Source organism: Hyperolius riggenbachi, chromosome 3 (assembly GCF_040937935.1).
Source record: "Hyperolius riggenbachi isolate aHypRig1 chromosome 3, aHypRig1.pri, whole genome shotgun sequence".
In the NCBI taxonomy this organism is placed as follows: Eukaryota; Metazoa; Chordata; class Amphibia; order Anura; family Hyperoliidae; genus Hyperolius; species Hyperolius riggenbachi.
Genome location: NC_090648.1, coordinates 386,739,624 through 386,758,220, shown reverse-complemented (window position 1 = coordinate 386,758,220; position 18,597 = coordinate 386,739,624). Strand labels below are relative to the sequence as shown.

Below are 18,597 nucleotides of genomic sequence, written 5' to 3'. Positions count from 1 at the left end.
TAGTGCTTTTCTGCCTAAGCCTGAACTCACTGGACACTCTCTAGAGTCTGACTCTAGACTGTTGTTTTTAATTGTTTTCTTAGACACTGTGCTGATTCTTGCATGCAGTTAAGCTAGATGTGTTACTGTAGTGCTGGATATAATAATTGACCTATCTGTTTTACACACTGTGACCCCATGCTTCCATTGTATATTTTATTATTAGTCTGACAGGTTGTGTGTTTCCCTATTGAGGGTAAGGAGGTCACTTTATATATCAGTGTAATCATTGTGGCTGTTTGTTAATATTCTAAAATATAAACATACCATGTAATTTATTGAACAGTAGCTGTAGAGCTATCATGTCAAGATTACATTCTTAGGTATTACTACTGAATGTGTATACAAAATATAAGGTATATTGTGGTGAAATAATGAATTGTAAGGATACATTGTCCAGGGGAGTTTTTGATGTCATCCCCTGGTACCGAGGTTGTGTTCAACTTTTCTGAAAATGGGAACTGGCTCATTAACTGTGCCAAAAAATCTTCTCTTCGCTCATATTCTTTTCCTCGATAAATAAACACTTTATTCTGCAAAATCAAAAGCATTTCACAATAAAGATATTAAATGGAATACATGTACCTTCAAACAAAATATTTAACAGAAAAAAATAGATAAAAAAAATAACAAAAACTTAGACACATATATTCTAAAAACCAGTGTTAACTCATGTAGGCAAAATGCATCAACTCAGCTAAGCATACATTTATCCTTCACATTTAAAAGATGAAGCATTACTGAAGCAGATGGTTTAAACAGATAAGTCTTAAATTCAGATTTAGAAAAATATATATTTAATCAAAAACAGGGTCTGATGCAGAATCAGCTGTAAAATTGCTTTTAATGCGCATTGTGCTAATAAAACCAGTAAAATTCCCTTGTACTTCCTGCGTACATCTATATTATATGATATTGTGTGGGAGGCCCTTGTGTATACCAATACACTTTAACTGCTTCTCGCTTCAGGACGTAGATTCTACGTCCGAATTAGTGCTGCTGTTGGTTTTAGGACGTAGAATCTATGCCATCCATTAAAAATTGCCGCCTGCTGCTACGTGTGCACATCATTGTGCACTTGATTGTGCACACTCATGCACATGTATGGTCCTGTGCTAAAGTGAATGATAATTGCTAGCAAATAGCAACAATCATTCAATAAAATAAGCAAAAAAAAGTTTTAAAAGTTAAAAAAATTAAGGTGACATGGTCCCAATAAAATAAAAAGTGTTTTTATTAGTTTTTTTTCCAAAATTAAGTTTTAACCTCACCCTAGCCTATTAACCCATTGTTAAACCCTGCAATTCCTATACCTGTTTATAAACGTTTAATTACTGCTGCCTGGATGCGATCGCTAGGGTGAAAGTTTGGGCCCTGATGCTCTACAGATGTATCGATCTGCCGTTGCCTAGCAATGCATCTGCACAGCACTATGGCCCCCGAACTGTCGCACTAGTCATTTATTCGCTACTGCAGGCTGGGGATAATGGTCCGCCACATGCACAGCTAGCAATAAAATATGGCTTATGGGGTATCAATTTAACCTGGAAGGGGCAATTAATTAATTCTTAAAGAGAACCAGAGACGAAGCGCCTTCATGTATTTTATCGTATATATCAATGGGAACATGGCAGTAAACATCTACTCTGCTCTTGGTTTCATTCTTCTATGCTAAATCTGCCTGTTATCAGCCCTGATAAAAATCCCCGACTGAGCATTCAGTCTAGCTTTGCCGGGAATGGTTATAGCGGAGTCAGTCTTCTGTGATGTCTTTTCAAGCCCAAGTCTGCTCCCTTGTGGCTCTGCTTTCCTGCTATTTATCCTCAAAGCAGCAAAGCAGAGCCACAAGGGGGCAGGCTTGGGCTTGAAAAGACATAACAGAAGACTGACTCAGCTATAATCATTCCAGTGAAAGCTAGACTGAATGCTCAGTGGGGGATTCTTATCAGGGCTGATAACAGGCACATTTAGCAGAGAATAATGAAACAGAGAGCAGGGTAGGTGTTTACTGTCATGTTCCCATTGATATATATGGTAAAATACATGAGGGTGCTTCATCTCTGGTTCCCTTTAAGGGTTTTATAACTGTGTCATCTGAAAAATAGGAAGGGTGAAAAATGAATAATTGAATGAATTTTCTGCATAAAATGACTATAAAATAAAGCAGTTTTGGGGAAAAATATTACCCTCAAAAAAACTAGATTGTACTGAAAAAACAAAATAAATATCACTAATAGGGATGATCGGAAAGAACAAATTCCGTTCCGCCGGAATTCCGGAATTCCGGGGGGCAAGAATAGCAGATAACACTGAAGAGTTGGCAGCCGTCCAGACACAGGGCGACTAGTCCGACGGGAAAGATACATTGATTTATTACAGAGACGGTGATAGTAGAAAGTGCTGCAGTAAGCCAGAGCACATTAGAATAGGTTTAGGAACTTGTAGGATGGAAGAAAACAGGATTACATTTTTGTTACAGAGTCTCTTTAAGCTTCTTCTAGGGGCTTCCTGGTGATTGGCTTACAAAAATCCGCATTCCGGCGGAATTACGCATCGTTCCGAGGAATTTCCGTTATAGCACTATAGCAATTCCGCTCCGATGCGACGGAACGAACCACCAAATTCTGGCCGGAATTGGGGAAAACGGAATTCCGCCGAATGCGGTGAGCACTCCTAATCACTAAGATGGTATAAGTACTTAAAAAGTTACTGCTGTATCAACCTGACACAGTGTTAAAAATGTCTGGAACCTTTGAGAGGAACTCCAGCCTAAGCAAACATACTGTCATTAAGTTACATTAGTTATGTTAATTAAAATAGATAGGTAATATAATCTCTTACCCACATTGTTTTAAAAGAACAGACAAATGTTTGATTTCATGATGGCAGCCATCTTTTTGGTTGAAAGGAGGTGACAGGGAGCATGAGACACAGTTCCAACTGTCCTGTGTCCTAAGCACCTCTCCCAGTTGCTAGACAACGTGAATAACAACATAGGAAATCCCATCATGCTCTGCACAGCATCAGGGAAAAAAAGACAGGGCTTTTTTTCTTTGATGGGTGGAGCTTAGGTAAAAATGCAGCTAAAAATGATGCTTTGATAAGAAAAACAACGTTCTGATGCTGGGAAACTGTTAAAGAAACACCAAGCCTTTTCAGTTCTGCTGAGTAGATTTTTAGTCCGGAGGTTTACTTTAAGGGGTAAAAACCATGGAATATGAACCATTTAATATGCATTAAGATGGTGGCAATTTACTGATAATGTGCTTTGTCTGTGGCAAATCGTGAAGAACGTTCCGCACACAAGCCAATTTCAGGAGCTTTGCACTTTTATTGACCCATCACACACCAATACAGCATGTGACCGTTATCGCCAATGATCGTTTCGGGGCCTAGTTGGTCCCCTTTGTCAAGGCATAGGGCAGACAAAAAATGTACGGTACGTGTGTGATGGGACAATAAAAGTGCAAAGCTCCTGAAATTGGCTTGTGTGTGGAATCTTCTGCACGATTTGCTTTATATATATTGCCACTGGGTTCCAGCACCGACCAGACTCACAATAGTGTGAAATCTGTAGGACCTGTGTTTTGTCTGTGGGCAGGACCATGTTTTAGCTTTTCTGAATTTGTGGAACAATTGCAATTTAGTAGTAGTTCGGCTTAGAAGAAAGTATACATTTCCTGGACACCCAGGTCTATAGATTTGGAAAAAAAACTAGTAACTGATTTATATAAGTAAAGCCAATGGACAGGAATTCCATTTCACACTTTCAGAGTTTTCATGTGGGACATATTAAGAGCAAAATACATCGAAACCAGCCAGTACAAGAGGATTATACAGCTGTGATGGATGAGCAGCACCTTTTGAGAACTAGATTACAAGAAATGTACAAAAAATTATTGGTCAGGGGATATCCTAAACATGGACCCGGAACAGGAACTCTCTGTAATTATAAAAGAAAGTGGTGTATTCCCACCTTAAATCTGCGAGCAGCTGGCAACAAAAGAAATAGAATAGTTTGTACAACTACGTATAATGTATTGAGCAACAGAATAAGAGATATTATTTTTAAACATTGGCCATTACTTTCAGGTGGTGTACACCATACTAGGGAATTTAGAAACCATCCTAAAATGTCATACAGGAGGGCACCATGCTTCAGAGATAAATTAGTAATAGCAGACAAAACAAAGATAGAAAATAAGAGGAGCGTGAAGATAATTGAACTAAATATCCATTTCTCAACAGACATCTTTGTAACAACATCATGAAGGGTAGGACGTTCTATGATCTGAAGAAAAGTAATGGATAATGGGCTTGATTCATTAAGCTGCACTGTTAAGCAGCGCACCTTAATGTGAAGTAGCGTGCCTTCCTATACATAGTTAATATGTATAGGAAGGCACACTCCTGTCTAAGGAAGGCACGCTTCTAAGGAAAGCACGCTCCTATCTACATTAGGAACACTCCTAAGGTAGGCACGCTACTTACATAACAGCGAGCGCTGCTATGTAAGGCAGCTCCTTCACAATAATGTGCGCTTCTTATGCATTGCAGCTTAAAGGGAACCTAAACTGAGAAGGATATGGATTTTTCCATTTAAAATATTACCAGTTGCCTGACTTTCCTGATGATCCAGTGGCTGGATAGTGTACTGGTTAAGGGCTCTGCCTTTAACATGTGAGACCAGGGTTCAAATCCTGGCTAGGTCAAGTATCTATTCAGTAAGGAGTTCAAGGCAAGACTCCCTAACACTGCAGGGTGGCCTCTTGAGTGTGTCCCAGTGGCTGCAGCTCCTGAGCGCTTTGAGTCCGACAGGAGAAAAGCGCTATACAAATGTTCAGATTATTATTATTATTATTATTATCCTGTGTCTGTAATACTTTTAGCCACAGCCCCTGAACAAGCATACAGATCAGGTGCTCTGACTGAAGTCAGACCGGATTAGCTGCATGCTTGTTTCATGTGTGTGATTCAGCTACTACTGCAGCCAAATTGATGAGCAGGACTGCCAAGCAACTGGTATTATTTAAAAGGAAACATCCATATCCCTCTCAATTAAGGTTCCCTTTAATGAATCAAGTCCATGTTTCAAAGGACAATATATTTGTGACTCCAAATATGTGGTTTAACATCTGAAGAGTCTCTGATGACTTGCACATGTGGGGATAACTATACAGTGGTTTGCAAAAGTATTCGGCCCCCTTGAAGTTTTCCACATTTTGTCATATTACTGCCACAAACATGAATCAATTTTGTTGGAATACCACGTGATAGACCAATACAAAGTGGTGCACACATGAGAAGTGGAACAGAAATCATACATGATTCCAAACATTTTTTTTACAAATAAATAACTGCAAAGTGGGGTGTGCGTAATTATTCAGCCCCCTTTGGTCTGAGTGCAGTCAGTTTCCCATAGACATTGCCTGATGAGTGCTAATGACTAAATAGAGTGCACCTGTGTGTGATCTAATGTCAGTACAAATACAACTGCTCTGTGACGGCCTCAATGGTTGTCTAAGAGAATATTGGGAGCAACAACACTATGAAGTCCAAAGAACACACCAGACAGGTCAGGGATAAAGTTATTGAGAAATTTAAAGCAGGCTTAGGCTACAAAAAGATTTCCAAAGCCTTGAACATCCCACAGAGCACTGTTCAAGCGATCAATCAGAAATGGAAGGAGTATGGCACAACTGTAAACCTACCAAGACAAGGCCGTCCACCTAAACTCACAGGCCAAACAAGGAGAGCGCTGATCAGAAATGGTGACTCTGGACGAGCTGCAGAGATCTACAGCTCAGGTGGGGGAATCTGTAAATAGGACAACTATTAGTCGTGCACTGCACAAAGTTGGCCTTTATGGAAGAGTGGCAAGCAGAAAGCCATTGTTAACAGAAAAGCATAAGAAGTCCTGTTTGCAGTTTGCCACAAGCCATGTGGGGGACACAGCAAACATGTGGAAGAAGAGACCAAAATGGAACTTTTTGGCCAAAGTACAAAATGCTCTGTGTGGTGGAAAACTAACACTGAACATCACTCTGAACACACCATCCCCACTGTCAAATATGGCGGTGGCAGTATCATGCTCTATGGGTGCTTCTCTTCAGCAGGGACAGGGAAGCTGGTCAGAGTTGATGGGAAGATGGATGGAGCCAAATACAGGGCAATCTTGGAAGAAAACCTCTTGGAGTCTGCAAAAGACCTGAGACTGGGGCAGAGGTTCACCTTCCAGCAGGACAACAACCCTAAACATAAAGCCAGTGCAACAATGGAATGGTTTAAAACAAAACATATCCATGTGTTAGAATGGCCCAGTCAAAGTCCAGATCTAAATCCAGGTGAGATTCTGTGGCAAGATCTGAAAACTGCTGTTCACAAACGCTGTCCATCTAATCTGACTGAGCTGGAGCGGTTTTGCAAAGAAGAATGGCAATGATTTCAGTCTCTAGATGTGCAAAGCTGGTAAAGACATACCCTAAAAGACAGGCAGCTGTAATTGCAGCAAAAGGTGGTTCTACAAAGTATTAACTCAGGGGACTGAATAATTACGCACACCCCACTTTGCAGTTATTTATTTGTAAAAAAAAAATGTTTGGAATCATGTATGATTTTCGTTCCACTTCTCACATGTACACCACTTTGTATTGATCTATCACGTGGAATTCCAATAAAATGGATTCATGTTTGTGGCAGTAATATGACAAAATGTGGAAAACTTCAAGGGGGCCGAATACTTTTGCAAACCACTGTACAAATACTGAAAGAAAGGATTGCTTTGCACAAATCTAATATTAGATATAGTAATGAGAAACAAGCAACTTCTGCACACTTTTCTGCAGAGAAGCATCACATTTCTCAGTTAAAATATAATATAGCCAGAAGAATGGGTACCCCATAACAGCACCAAACCAAAAATAAATCAATCAAATTGTCTTTGTTGAAACAGGTAAAAAAAGGCAGGTCAGGGTCAATGTAACTCAGTCAATAGTTAAGATAAACAATAGATTACTTCATGATCTATACAAACAATTATTCACTCTGAGCCAAGAAACAGCTAGGTAACGAACTGGTGTAGGCTTGTTTAAAAAAAAGGGGACATGGGGGAAATTGCAATGTAAATCCCCGCAACAACCTTACCAAAAGGCAGTGACATCGCTAGGTCAATTAATACGGGTTTGTGACCCTAACCAAAGCTTGAGGGCCCCGAACCTCTCTCCCCCTCCTCGCTAGACATGTCACCAAACTAATGTTTAACAGGCAACTTGCCTGTCTCTGTGAGGTGCAATTCATACTGCAAGCTGCAGGGCTACTGAGGAGAGAGAAGCGGGCAATGATCAAACTTGTTAATCACTTCCGTGTATCAGAGCTGTTATGCATCTTATTAGAAAGACGCAGCTTCTTTTCAGTAGCTGCAGAAAATGGGGAAGTCCTATGTGTCGAGAGATGTGACTAGGAGGAATGGAGTGCTCAGGCAGGATCATGGAAAAAAAAGCAACAACTTGACCTGATGTCTGCAGCACACTGAGCATAGCCATATAATCCTTTTGTTAGTGGTGCACACCAATTGCTCCTTAATATTGATGTCTGCAGCAGATGTTGCCCAGCCCTGACCTCAGGTCAGTTTGCACAGCAAGCTCTCCTCCTGCCATGTATCTTATTCTCCTCCTTCCTTCTTTTTAACCTCTTTAGGACCCTGGGCTTAAACCCTGTAGTGACCAGGCCATTTTTTACAATATAGGCCACGGCAGCTTTAAGGCCTCGCTGCAGGGCTGTACAACTCAGCACACAAGTGATTCCCCCCCCCCTTTTCTGCCCACCAACAGAGCTCTCTGTTGGTGGGCAATGATCGCTCCGAGGATGTTTTTTTTATTTCTTTATATATAAATATTTATTACAATTATTTTTAAATACATTTGTTTATTTATTTTTTTTACAAAATCCCCTCCCTCCCCCTGCCAGCCAATCACTGTGATTGGCTGTCATAGGCTTCAGCCAGCCTCAACCAGCAGAGGGCAATTCCCACCGGCAGATGGCGCTGTGGAGTGCAGACGAGCACAGCCTCTGCACGCCCACAAATGCCAGATGGGAATTGTACAGATCTAAGACAATGCGGGGCTGAACAACCCTTAAAGAGAGGAGCACAGAGATACACTAAATGTGTGTTCCCCAAACTAGTCGCCACCCAGCGACGGTAAACACACATTCGCAGAAACAAAGTATGAATGCGCGAGAGAGGCGATCGCCAGAAGTGACACAAGACTGATCAGAACAGAACACAAGAGTAGCAAAGGCACAGCAAACGACAATGAGAAAATAGCGAAAATAACAAACGCTAACTAAACGCGAACACCGCACTCATTCGCAACAGCGAACGCGTTTACAGCGCGATCTCCGCATGTTAAGCGCAACAGAGACAAGCACGCCTAACTAACCACCGACAGACAAACACGAAACAGAGAACGTGAGCGCTTGCTTAACGGTTACCTCACCGAGCCTACAGCAAGCGTTCGTATCAGACAAGACAGATAAACAGAAAACAGGAATAAAAGAGGAAAGATCCACTGCTCTTTCTGTCAGAGCGAGTGCGATCCAGGTTCAGGAACAGGCTAGGAAGATCCACTGCTCTTTCCGCCAAAGCGAGTGCGATCCGGGTTCAGGAACAGAATAGGGAAGATCCACTGCTCTTTCAGCCAGAGCGAGTGCGATCCGGGTACAGGAACAGGATAGCAGATCAGAAGGATCCACAGTCGCTACCGCTAGGGGCCAGTGCGATCCAAACACGACAGACAGATGAGGTAGCCGGTAGCAACTGCTGCTCCAGCTTACACTCCAAGAACATAGATCAGAAGGATCCAAAGCCGCTACCGCTAGAGGCTAGTGCGATCCAAACAAGACAGATAGATGAGGTAGCCGGTAGCAACCGCTGCTCCAGCTTACACTCCAAGAACATAGATCAGAAGGATCCACAGCCGCTACCGCTAGAGGCTAGTGCGATCCAAACACGACAGACAGATGAACAGAAGGGGCTACCAGTAGCGACCGCTGCTCTGGTTAGCACCCCAGACAGACAGAACGATTTCCTGACAACCACCGTTGGTGACAGGACAATCACAACAGAGAGGCAATACAGACAAAACAGATACTGCACTAGGGAAGCTGCCTAGTGCAGTCCCAAGAATTACTCTAAGATAACTTTAACAAGCAATAGCACGGTTGACACTCTAGGAGTGTTTCAACAATCCATGAAGGATGACCAGCCAAGGACTCTGGGAAAACATGGCTTTTATACTGCCAGCCTACAAAGGAGGCAGCTAGGTGATTTGCATAACCAATGTATGCAAATTCCTCAGCAGCAGCGCAGATCAGAAACTTGCAAAGGAAAGACAGGTCTCTCTTCCAGAGACCTTCAGCCCACAGACTAGAGGAATGGTCAAACAGCTGTCTGCCTGTGCAGCCAGCTGAGCGGATCATTACAGACGTTTTACAAGTACATGCACTATAAAAAAAAGAAAGGTTGATTGTATTGGACTCCTAAAGGATGAGGGTGGGAACTCAATGGTGGATGACCAAGGTAAGGCAGGGTTATTAAATGCTTTCTTTGCTTCTGTCTTCACAAGGGAAACTTCACTGTTGCAAATTACAGAGGCAGAAGAGTCTCAATCTTCCAATTGTAATATTAAATACTTAACGCAGGAAGAAGTGAAAGCAAGACTAAATAAATTAAAAATAGACAAGGCACCTGGCCCGGATGGCATGCATCCTTGGGTCCTAAAGGAATTAAGTTCAGTTATAGATAAACCCCTTTATCTTATCTTTTGTGACTCTCTTTCAACTGGCAGAGTTCCAGTGGATTGGCGTACAGCCCACATTTTCCCATTATTTTAAAAGGGCAAAAAATCAGATCCAGGAAATTATAGACCTGTTGAGGGGTTACTAAGAGATACTACACATGACTTATGACATAGAAAATAATCTTATTTCGCAGCATCAGCATGGGTTTACTAAAGACAAGTCGTGTTTGACTAACATGCTCAGCTTTTATGAGGTAGTGAACGCTAATGTGGATATTGGGAATGCTGTAGATGTGATATACTTGGACTTTGCAAAGGCCTTCGACACTGTTCCCCACAAAAGTCTGGTGCAAAAGTTGAGGATGCAAGGACTAGAGAAGAGTCTGTGTGCATGGATAGGGAACTGGATAATGGACAGAAAACAAAGAGTTGTGGTCAATGGATCATACTCAAAATGGGTGACTGTTAGCAGTGGGGTCCCACAGGGTCTGTACTGGGTCCAGTGCTCTTCAATTTATTTATTAATGACCTAGTAGATGCTATAGAAAGCAATGTTGCTATTTTTGCAGACGATACAAACTTGTCCGGAATCATCAACTCTCAGGAAGATAGTGACAAATTGCAACAGGATCTGGATAGGATGGCTATATGGGCACATAAATGGCAGATGAAATTAAATGTTGAAAAATGTAAAGTCATGCATTTTGGTCATACCAATGGTCTAGCACCATACAAATTAAATAGGATACAGTTGGGGACATCAAACTTGGAGAATGACTTAGGAGTACTCATCGACAACAAGTTAAATAATTGTATTCCATGCCAAGCCCCTGCAGCTAAAGCTAATAACATTTTTGGGATGCATTAAAAGGGAAATAAAAACTTGAGATGCTAGAATACTATTGCCCATGTTTAACTCTCTGGTAAGGCTACATCTGGAATATGGAATTCAGTTCTGGGCACCACATTACAGGAAAGATATTGCAGTTTTAGAGCAGGTGCAGAGACGAGCAACAAAATTGATACGTGGGATGGAAGGTCTCACTTACCAAGAAAGGCTAGATAAACTGGGTTTATTTAGTCGAGAGAAAAGACGCCTTAGAGGGGATCTAATTAACATGTATAAATACATCAGAGGGCAACATAAAAGCTTGGCAGATGAGCTCTTTGTCCCTAGGCTTTCTCAAAGGACTAGAGGACATGATCTGCGCATGGAGGAACAACACTTTAGCCATTTATTTAGGAAAGGGTTCTTTAAAGTATGCTTTCCTTGCTTTGAAAGACATCCATGGCTACAATTACTAGGTAATGCCCAGTGATGTTGATCCAGGGATTTTATCTGATTGCCTTCTGGAGTAGGGAAGGAATTTTTTCCCTTTTGGGGCTAATTGGACCAAGCCTTATAAGGGTTTTTCGCCTTCCTCTGGATCAACAGGGATATGTGAGGGAACATACATAATTATAGCAACAAAGGTCATGAGGCCACCATAATTATACCAATATACAAAATCAGTTTATTACAATATATTATAATATATAATTCAATACCAAGCACAATCCCCTAGATATAGCCCTCAAATAACCAAAGAACCCTCCCCATATTAAAACCAGAGAACAGTGCGGAGCATGAGTCATGCATGAGTGGTACAATGCCTGCAAACTGAGTGGCATATCAATAATTGGCCTAAGCCTATAAGACTATATGTATCCACACAATCCCCTGCGCATACATACACCTTCCAATCTGCCACAATGTCTCAATTGTATATCGGGGCCCCCCTCTCTTCCTTTACTCGTTCTTAAGGATAGAGAAATCCACTTGCAATTGACAAGTTCCAGTTATAACAACCAAAGGCTTCCAGATATCTTGTCACATCATGGCCTTAAGCATAGTGCATTTAAGCAAATGGGGATGGGTCTCACCCGTAGAGAAGTCCCTTCTATGTACAGCCAGTGCCGCTCACTCAATGGTGATGTAATGATCTTGAAGCCATGCGCATGGTGGTTCCGGTGTCCCTTCAGATTGCCGATATAGATGATTCAACCTCGTGTTGTTCCCAACACGCTAACCACGCCAGACGCGCTGGTGCTGTGTACGGGGTTGATGCGGCAGCCGGAGGTGACGTCACTAGACACGCAAACACTTAGCCAGAGGGAGCTCCGCCCACCAATATGTGAGGGAGCAGGCTGGTGTTGTACTTGTTCTCTGGTTGAACTCGATGGACGTATGTCTTTTTTCAACACAAATAACTATGTAACTATGTAAGTCAAATGTAAACCCCAAATGTTAAAGGACATCCGAGGTGAAAATAAACTGATGAGAAAAACAATTGTATCTATCATCCTTCTCCTAAAAATGACTTATTTTAATATCCCACAGTTTTATTTTGTATTTAACCACTTAAAGAGAAACTCCGACCAAGAATTGAACTTTATCCCAATCAGTAGCTGATACCCACTTTTACATGAAAAATATAATGATTTTCACAAACAGACCATCAGGGGGCGCTGTATGACTGATTTTGTGCTGAAACCCCTCCCACAAGAGGCTCTGGTACCGTACGGTACTCTGGGCAAACTGCCACAATGTAACAATGACACACACAGGAAATGGCTGTTTATAGCTGTCTATTAAAGCCAGAACAGCTACATAATCTGCCCACAGTAACAATGTCACCATGTAATACATGTCAGAATGTGAATCTGGGAGAGGAAAGATTTTACAATGAGCAAACTCTGACTAAATCATGTATACATAATTATTGTAAAAATTAAGCACCTTTTTATATTAAATTATTTTCACTGGAGTTCCTCTTTAAGGACTGCAGTCATAAAACCCCTTAAGGACCAGAGCCTTTTTTTCCATTCGGACCACTGCAGCTTTCACGGTTTATTGCTCAGTCATACAACCTACCACCTAAATGAATTTTACCTCCTTTTCTTGTCACTAATACAGCTTTCTTTCGGTGCTATTTGATTGCTGCTGCGAGTTTTACTTTTTATTATATTCATCAAAAAAGACATGAATTTTGTCAAAAAAATGACTTTTTTAACTTTCTGTGCTGACATTTTTCAAATAAAGTAAAATTTCCTATACATTTGAGCGCGAAAGTTATTCTGCTACATGTCTTTGATAAAAAAAAAAACATTCAGTGTATATTTATTGGATTGGGTAAAAGTTATAGCGTTTACAAACTATGGTGCCAAAAGTGAATTTTCCCATTTTCAAGCATCTCTGACTTTTCTGCGCACCTGTCAGGTTTCATGAGGGGCTAAAATTCCAGGATAGTACAAATCCCCCCCAAATGACCCCATTTTGGAAAGAAGACATCCCAAAGTATTCAGTGAGAGGCATGGTGAGTTCATAGAAGATTTTATTTTTTGTCACAAGTTAGCGGAAAATGACACTTTGTAACAAAAAAAAAAAAGTTTCCATTTCTTCTAACTTGCGACAAAAAAAAAATGAAATCTGCCACGGACTCACTATGCTACTCTCTGAATACCTTGAAGTCTCTACTTTCCAAAATGGGGTCATTTGTGGGGTGTGTTCACTGTCCTGGCATTTTGGGGGGTGCCTAATTGTAAGCACCCCTGTAAAGCCTAAAGATGCTCATTGGACTTTGGGCCCCTTAGCGCAGTTAGGCTGCAAAAAAGTGCCACACATGTGGTATTGCCGTACTCAGGAGAAGTAGTATAATGTGTTTTGGGGTGTATTTTTACACATACCCATGCTGGGTGGGAGAAATATCTCCGTAAATGACAATTGTTTTATTTTTTTTTACACACAATTGTCAATTTATAGAGATATTTCTCCCACTCAGCATGGGTATGTGGAAAAATACACCCCAAAACACATTATACTACTTCTCCTGAGTACGGCGATACCACATGTGTGGCACTTTTTTGCACCCTAACTGCGCTAAGGGGCCCAAAGTCCAATGAGTACCTTTAGGATTTCACAGGTCATTTTGAGAAATTTCGTTTCAAGACTGCTCCTCACGGTTTAGGGCCCCTAAAATGCCAGGACAGTATAGGAATCCCACAAATTACCCCATTTTAGAAAGAAGACACCCCAAGGTATTCCATTAGGAGGATGGTGAGTTCATAGAAGATTTTTTTTTTTTGTCACAAGTTAGCGGAAATTGATTTGAATTGTTTTTTTTCACAAAGTGTCATTTTCTGCTAACTTGTGACAAAAATAAAATCTTCTATGAACTCACCATACTCCTAACGGAATACCTTGGGGTGTCTTCTTTCTAAAATGGGGTCATTTGTGGGGTTCCTATACTGCCCTGGCATTTTAGGGGCCCTAAACCGTGAGGAGTAGTCTTGAAACCAAATGTCGCAAAATGACCTGTGAAATCCTAAAGGTACTCATTGGACTTTGGGCCCCTTAGCGCACTTAGGGTGCAAAAAAGTGCCACACATGTGGTACCGCCGTACTCAGGAGAAGTAGTATAATGTGTTTTGGGGTGTATTTTTACACATACAGATGCTAGGTGGGAGAAATATCTCTGTAAATGACAATTATTTGATTTTTTTTACACACAATTGTCCATTTACAGAGAGATTTCTCCCACCCAGCATGGGTATGTATAAAAATACACCTCAAAACACATTATACTACTTCTTCTGAGTACGGCGATACCACGTGACACTTTTTTGCAACCTAGGTGCGCTAAGGGGCCTAACGTCCTATTCACAGGTCATTTTGAGGCATTTGGATTCTAGACTACTCCTCACGGTTTAGGGCCCCTAAAATGCCAGGGCAGTATAGGAACCTCACAAGTGACCCCATTTTAGAAAGAAGACACCCCAAGGTATTCCGTTAGGGGTATGGTGAGTTCATAGAAGATTTTTTTTTTGTCACAAGTTAGCGGAAAATGACACTTTGTGAAAAAAAAAACAATACATATCAATTTCCGCTAACTTGTGACAAAAAATAAAATCTTCTATGAACTCACCATACTCCTAACGGAATACCTTGGGGTGTCTTCTTTCTAGAATGGGGTCATTTGTGGGGTTCCAATACTGCCCTGGCATTTTAGGGGCCCTAAACCGTGAGGAGTAGTCTTGAACCCAAATGTCTCAAAATGACCTGTGAAATCCTAAAGGTACTCATTGGACTTTGGGCCCCTTAGCACAGTTAGGCTGCAAAAAAGTGTCACACATGTGGTATCGCCGTACTCAGAAGAAGTAGTATAATGTGTTTTGTGGTGTATTTTTACATATAACCATGCTGGGTGGGAGAAATATCTCTGTAAATGACACATTTTTGATTTTTTTTACACACAATTGTCCATTTACAGAGAGATTTCTCCCACCCAGCATGGGTATGTGTAAAAATACACCACAAAACACATTATACTACTTCTCCTGAGTATGGCGATACTACATGTGTGACACTTTTTTGCAGCCTAGGTGCGCTAAGGGGCCCAACGTCCTATTCACAGGTCATTTTGAGGCATTTGTTTTCTAGACTACTCCCTACGGTTTAGGGCCCCTAAAATGCCAGGGCAGTATAGGAACCCCACAAGTGACCCCATTTTAGAAAGACGACACCCCAAGGTATTCCGTTAGGGGTATGGTGAGTTCATAGAAGATTTTATTTTTTGTCACAAGTTAGTGAAAAATGACACCAAAACTGTGAGTAGTCTGGAAACCAAATTTCTCAAAATGACTGTTCAGGGGTATAAGCATCTGCAAATTTTGATGACAGGTGGTCTATGAGGGGGCAAATTTTGTGGAAACGGTCATAAGCAGGGTGGCCTCTTAGATGACAGGATGAATTGGGCCTGATCTGATGGATAGGAGTGCTAGGGGGGTGACAGGAGGTGATTGATGGGTGTCTCAGGGGGCGGTTAGAGGGGAAAATAGATGCAATCAATGCACTGGGGAGGTGATCGGAAGGGGGTCTGAGGAGGATCTGAGGGTTTGGCCGAGTGATCAGGGCCCACACGGGGCAAATTAGGGCCTGATCTGATGGGTAGGTGTGCTAGGGGGTGACAGGAGGTGATTTATGGGTGTCTCAAGGTGTGATTAGAGGGGGGAAATAGATGCAAGCAATGCACTAGCGAGGTGATCAGGGCTGGGGTCTGAGGGCGTTCTGAGGTGTGGGCGGGTGATTGGGTGCCCGCAAGGGGCAGATTAGGGTCTAATCTGATGGGTAACAGTGACAGGTGGTGATAGGGGGTGATTGATGGGTAATTAGTGGGTGTTTAGAGGAGAGAAGAGATGTAAACACTGCACTTGGGAGGTGATCTGATGTCGGATCTGCGGGCGATCTATTGGTGTGGGTGGGTGATCAGATTGCCCGCAAGGGGCAGGTTAGGGGCTGATTGATGGGTGGCAGTGACAGGGGGTGATTGATGGGTGGCAGTGACAGGGGGTGATTGATGGGTGATTGACAGGTGATCAGTGGGTTATTACAGGGAATAACAGATGTAAATATTGCACTGGCGAATTGATAAGGGGGGGGGTCTGAGGGCAATCTGAGCGTGTGGGCGGGTGATTGGGTGCCCGCAAGGGGCAGATTAGGGTCTAATCTGATGGGTAACAGTGACAGGTGGTGATAGGGGGTGATTGATGGGTAATTAGTGGGTGTTTAGAGGAGAGTATAGATGTAAACACTGCGCTTGGGAGGTGATCTGATGTCGGATCTGCGGGCGATCTATTGGTGTGGGTGGGTGATCAGATTGCCCGCAAGGGGCAGGTTAGGGGCTGATTGATGGGTGGCAGTGACAGGGGGTGATTGATGGGTGGCAGTGACAGGGGGTGATTGACAGGTGATCAGTGGGTTATTACAGGGAAGAACGGATGTAAATAATGCACTGGCGAATCGATAAGGGGGGGTTTGAGGGCAATCTGAGCGTGTGGGCGGGCGATTGGGTGCCCGCAAGGGTCTAATCTGATGGGTAACAGTGACAGGTGGTGATAGGGGGTGATTGATGGGTGATTGATGGGTAATTAGTGGGTGTTTAGAGGAGAGAAGAGATGTAAACGATGGATTTGGGAGGTGATCTGATGTCGGATCTGCGGGCGATCTATTGGTGTGGGTGGGTGATCAGATTGCCCGCAAGGGGCAGGTTAGGGGCTGATTGATGGGTGGCAGTGACAGGGGGTGATTGATGGGTGGCAGTGACAGGGGGTGATTGACAGGTGATCAGTGGGTTATTACAGGGAAGAACGGATGTAAATAATGCACTGGCGAATCGATAAGGGGGGGGTTGAGGGCAATCTGAGCGTGTGGGCGGGCGATTGGGTGCCCGCAAGGGTCTAATCTGATGGGTAACAGTAACAGGTGGTGATAGGGGGTGATTGATGGGTGATTGATGGGTAATTAGTGGGTGTTTAGAGGAGAGAATAGATGTAAACGATGGATTTGGGAGGTGATCTGATGTCGGATCTGCGGGCGATTTATTGGTGTGGGTGGGTGATCAGATTGCCCGCAAGGGGCAGGGTAGGGGCTGATTGATGGGTGGCAGTGACAGGGGGTGATTGATGGGTGGCAGTGACAGGGGGTGATTGACAGGTGATCAGTGGGTTATTACAGGGAAGAACGGATGTAAATAATGCACTGGTGAATCGATAAGGGGGGGGGGGGGGGGGTTGAGGGCAATCTGAGCGTGTGGGCGGGCGATTGGGTGCCCGCAAGGGTCTAATCTGATGGGTAACAGTGACAGGTGGTGATAGGGGGTGATTGATGGGTGATTGATGGGTAATTAGTGGGTGTTTAGAGGAGAGAATAGATGTAAACGATGGATTTGGGAGGTGATCTGATGTCGGATCTGCGGGCGATCTATTGGTGTGGGTGGGTGATCAGATTGCCCGCAAGGGGCAGGTTAGGGGCTGATTGATGGGTGGCAGTGACAGGGGGTGATTGACGGGTGATTGACGGGTGATTGATGGGTGATTGACGGGTGATTGACAGGTGATCAGGGGGGATAGATGCATACAGTACACAGGGGGGGGGGGAGGGTCTGGGGGGGTCTGGGGAGAATCTGAGGGGTGGGGGGGTGATCAGGAGGGAGCAGGGGGCAGTTTAGGGACTAAAAAAAAAAAATAGCGTTGACAGATAGTGACAGGGAGTGATTGATGGGTGATTAGGGGGGTGATTGTGTGCAAATGGTGGTCTGGGGGGTGGGCAGGGGGGGGTCTGAGGGGTACTGTGGGCGATCAGGGGGCAGGGGGGGGCAGATCAGTGTGTTTGGGTGCAGACTAGGGTGGCTGCAGCCTGCCCTGGTGGTCCCTCGGACACTGGGACCACCAGGGCAGGAGGCAGCCTGTATAATACACTTTGTAAACATTACAAAGCGTATTATACGCTTCCTATCCGGGGATCGTCGGGTTAACAACCCGCCGGCGCTTCCGATTGGCCGGCGGGTTGACGTCGCGGGTGGGCGGAGCCTATTGCCGGTGGATGCGCGCGCATCCCAGCGCGCGATCCCCGGCCAGAGAGTGCCCCAGGACCTGACGCCAATCTGCGTTACGTGGTCCTGGGGCTGCCACTTTGCCGCCGCCAATATGAAGTAGGCGGTCGGCAAGTGGTTAAATCTAGTTTTTAAGTTTTTACTGTTTCATTGTATCTGCTCAATGACACATTCATTGAAGTATGCTAGAACTCAAATCTATGAATTATTGACCCTTTTTACCTCTTTCCTGCTCTTAGAAGCCATTTACTGACAGAAAAGTATTTTATGGCTGTAATTACTTATCAGTGAGGGTTATGCTATAGTCTGACCCAGTACGACCCAGCCCGAAA

At 43.3% G+C, this 18,597-nt stretch overlaps 1 protein-coding gene across 5 annotated transcripts in view; it reads right to left on the bottom strand.

The window, feature by feature from the left end:
* The window catches only part of DOCK2 (dedicator of cytokinesis 2), a 566,587-nt gene that overhangs the window by 176,628 nt on the left and 371,362 nt on the right, over positions 1-18,597 (bottom strand). For all 5 annotated transcript variants that reach the window (XM_068277405.1, XM_068277401.1, XM_068277402.1 and 2 more), the window contains one exon: positions 431-572. In XM_068277405.1, the coding sequence (XP_068133506.1) occupies positions 431-572 (142 nt within the window). The remainder of the gene's footprint in view (positions 1-430; positions 573-18,597) is intronic.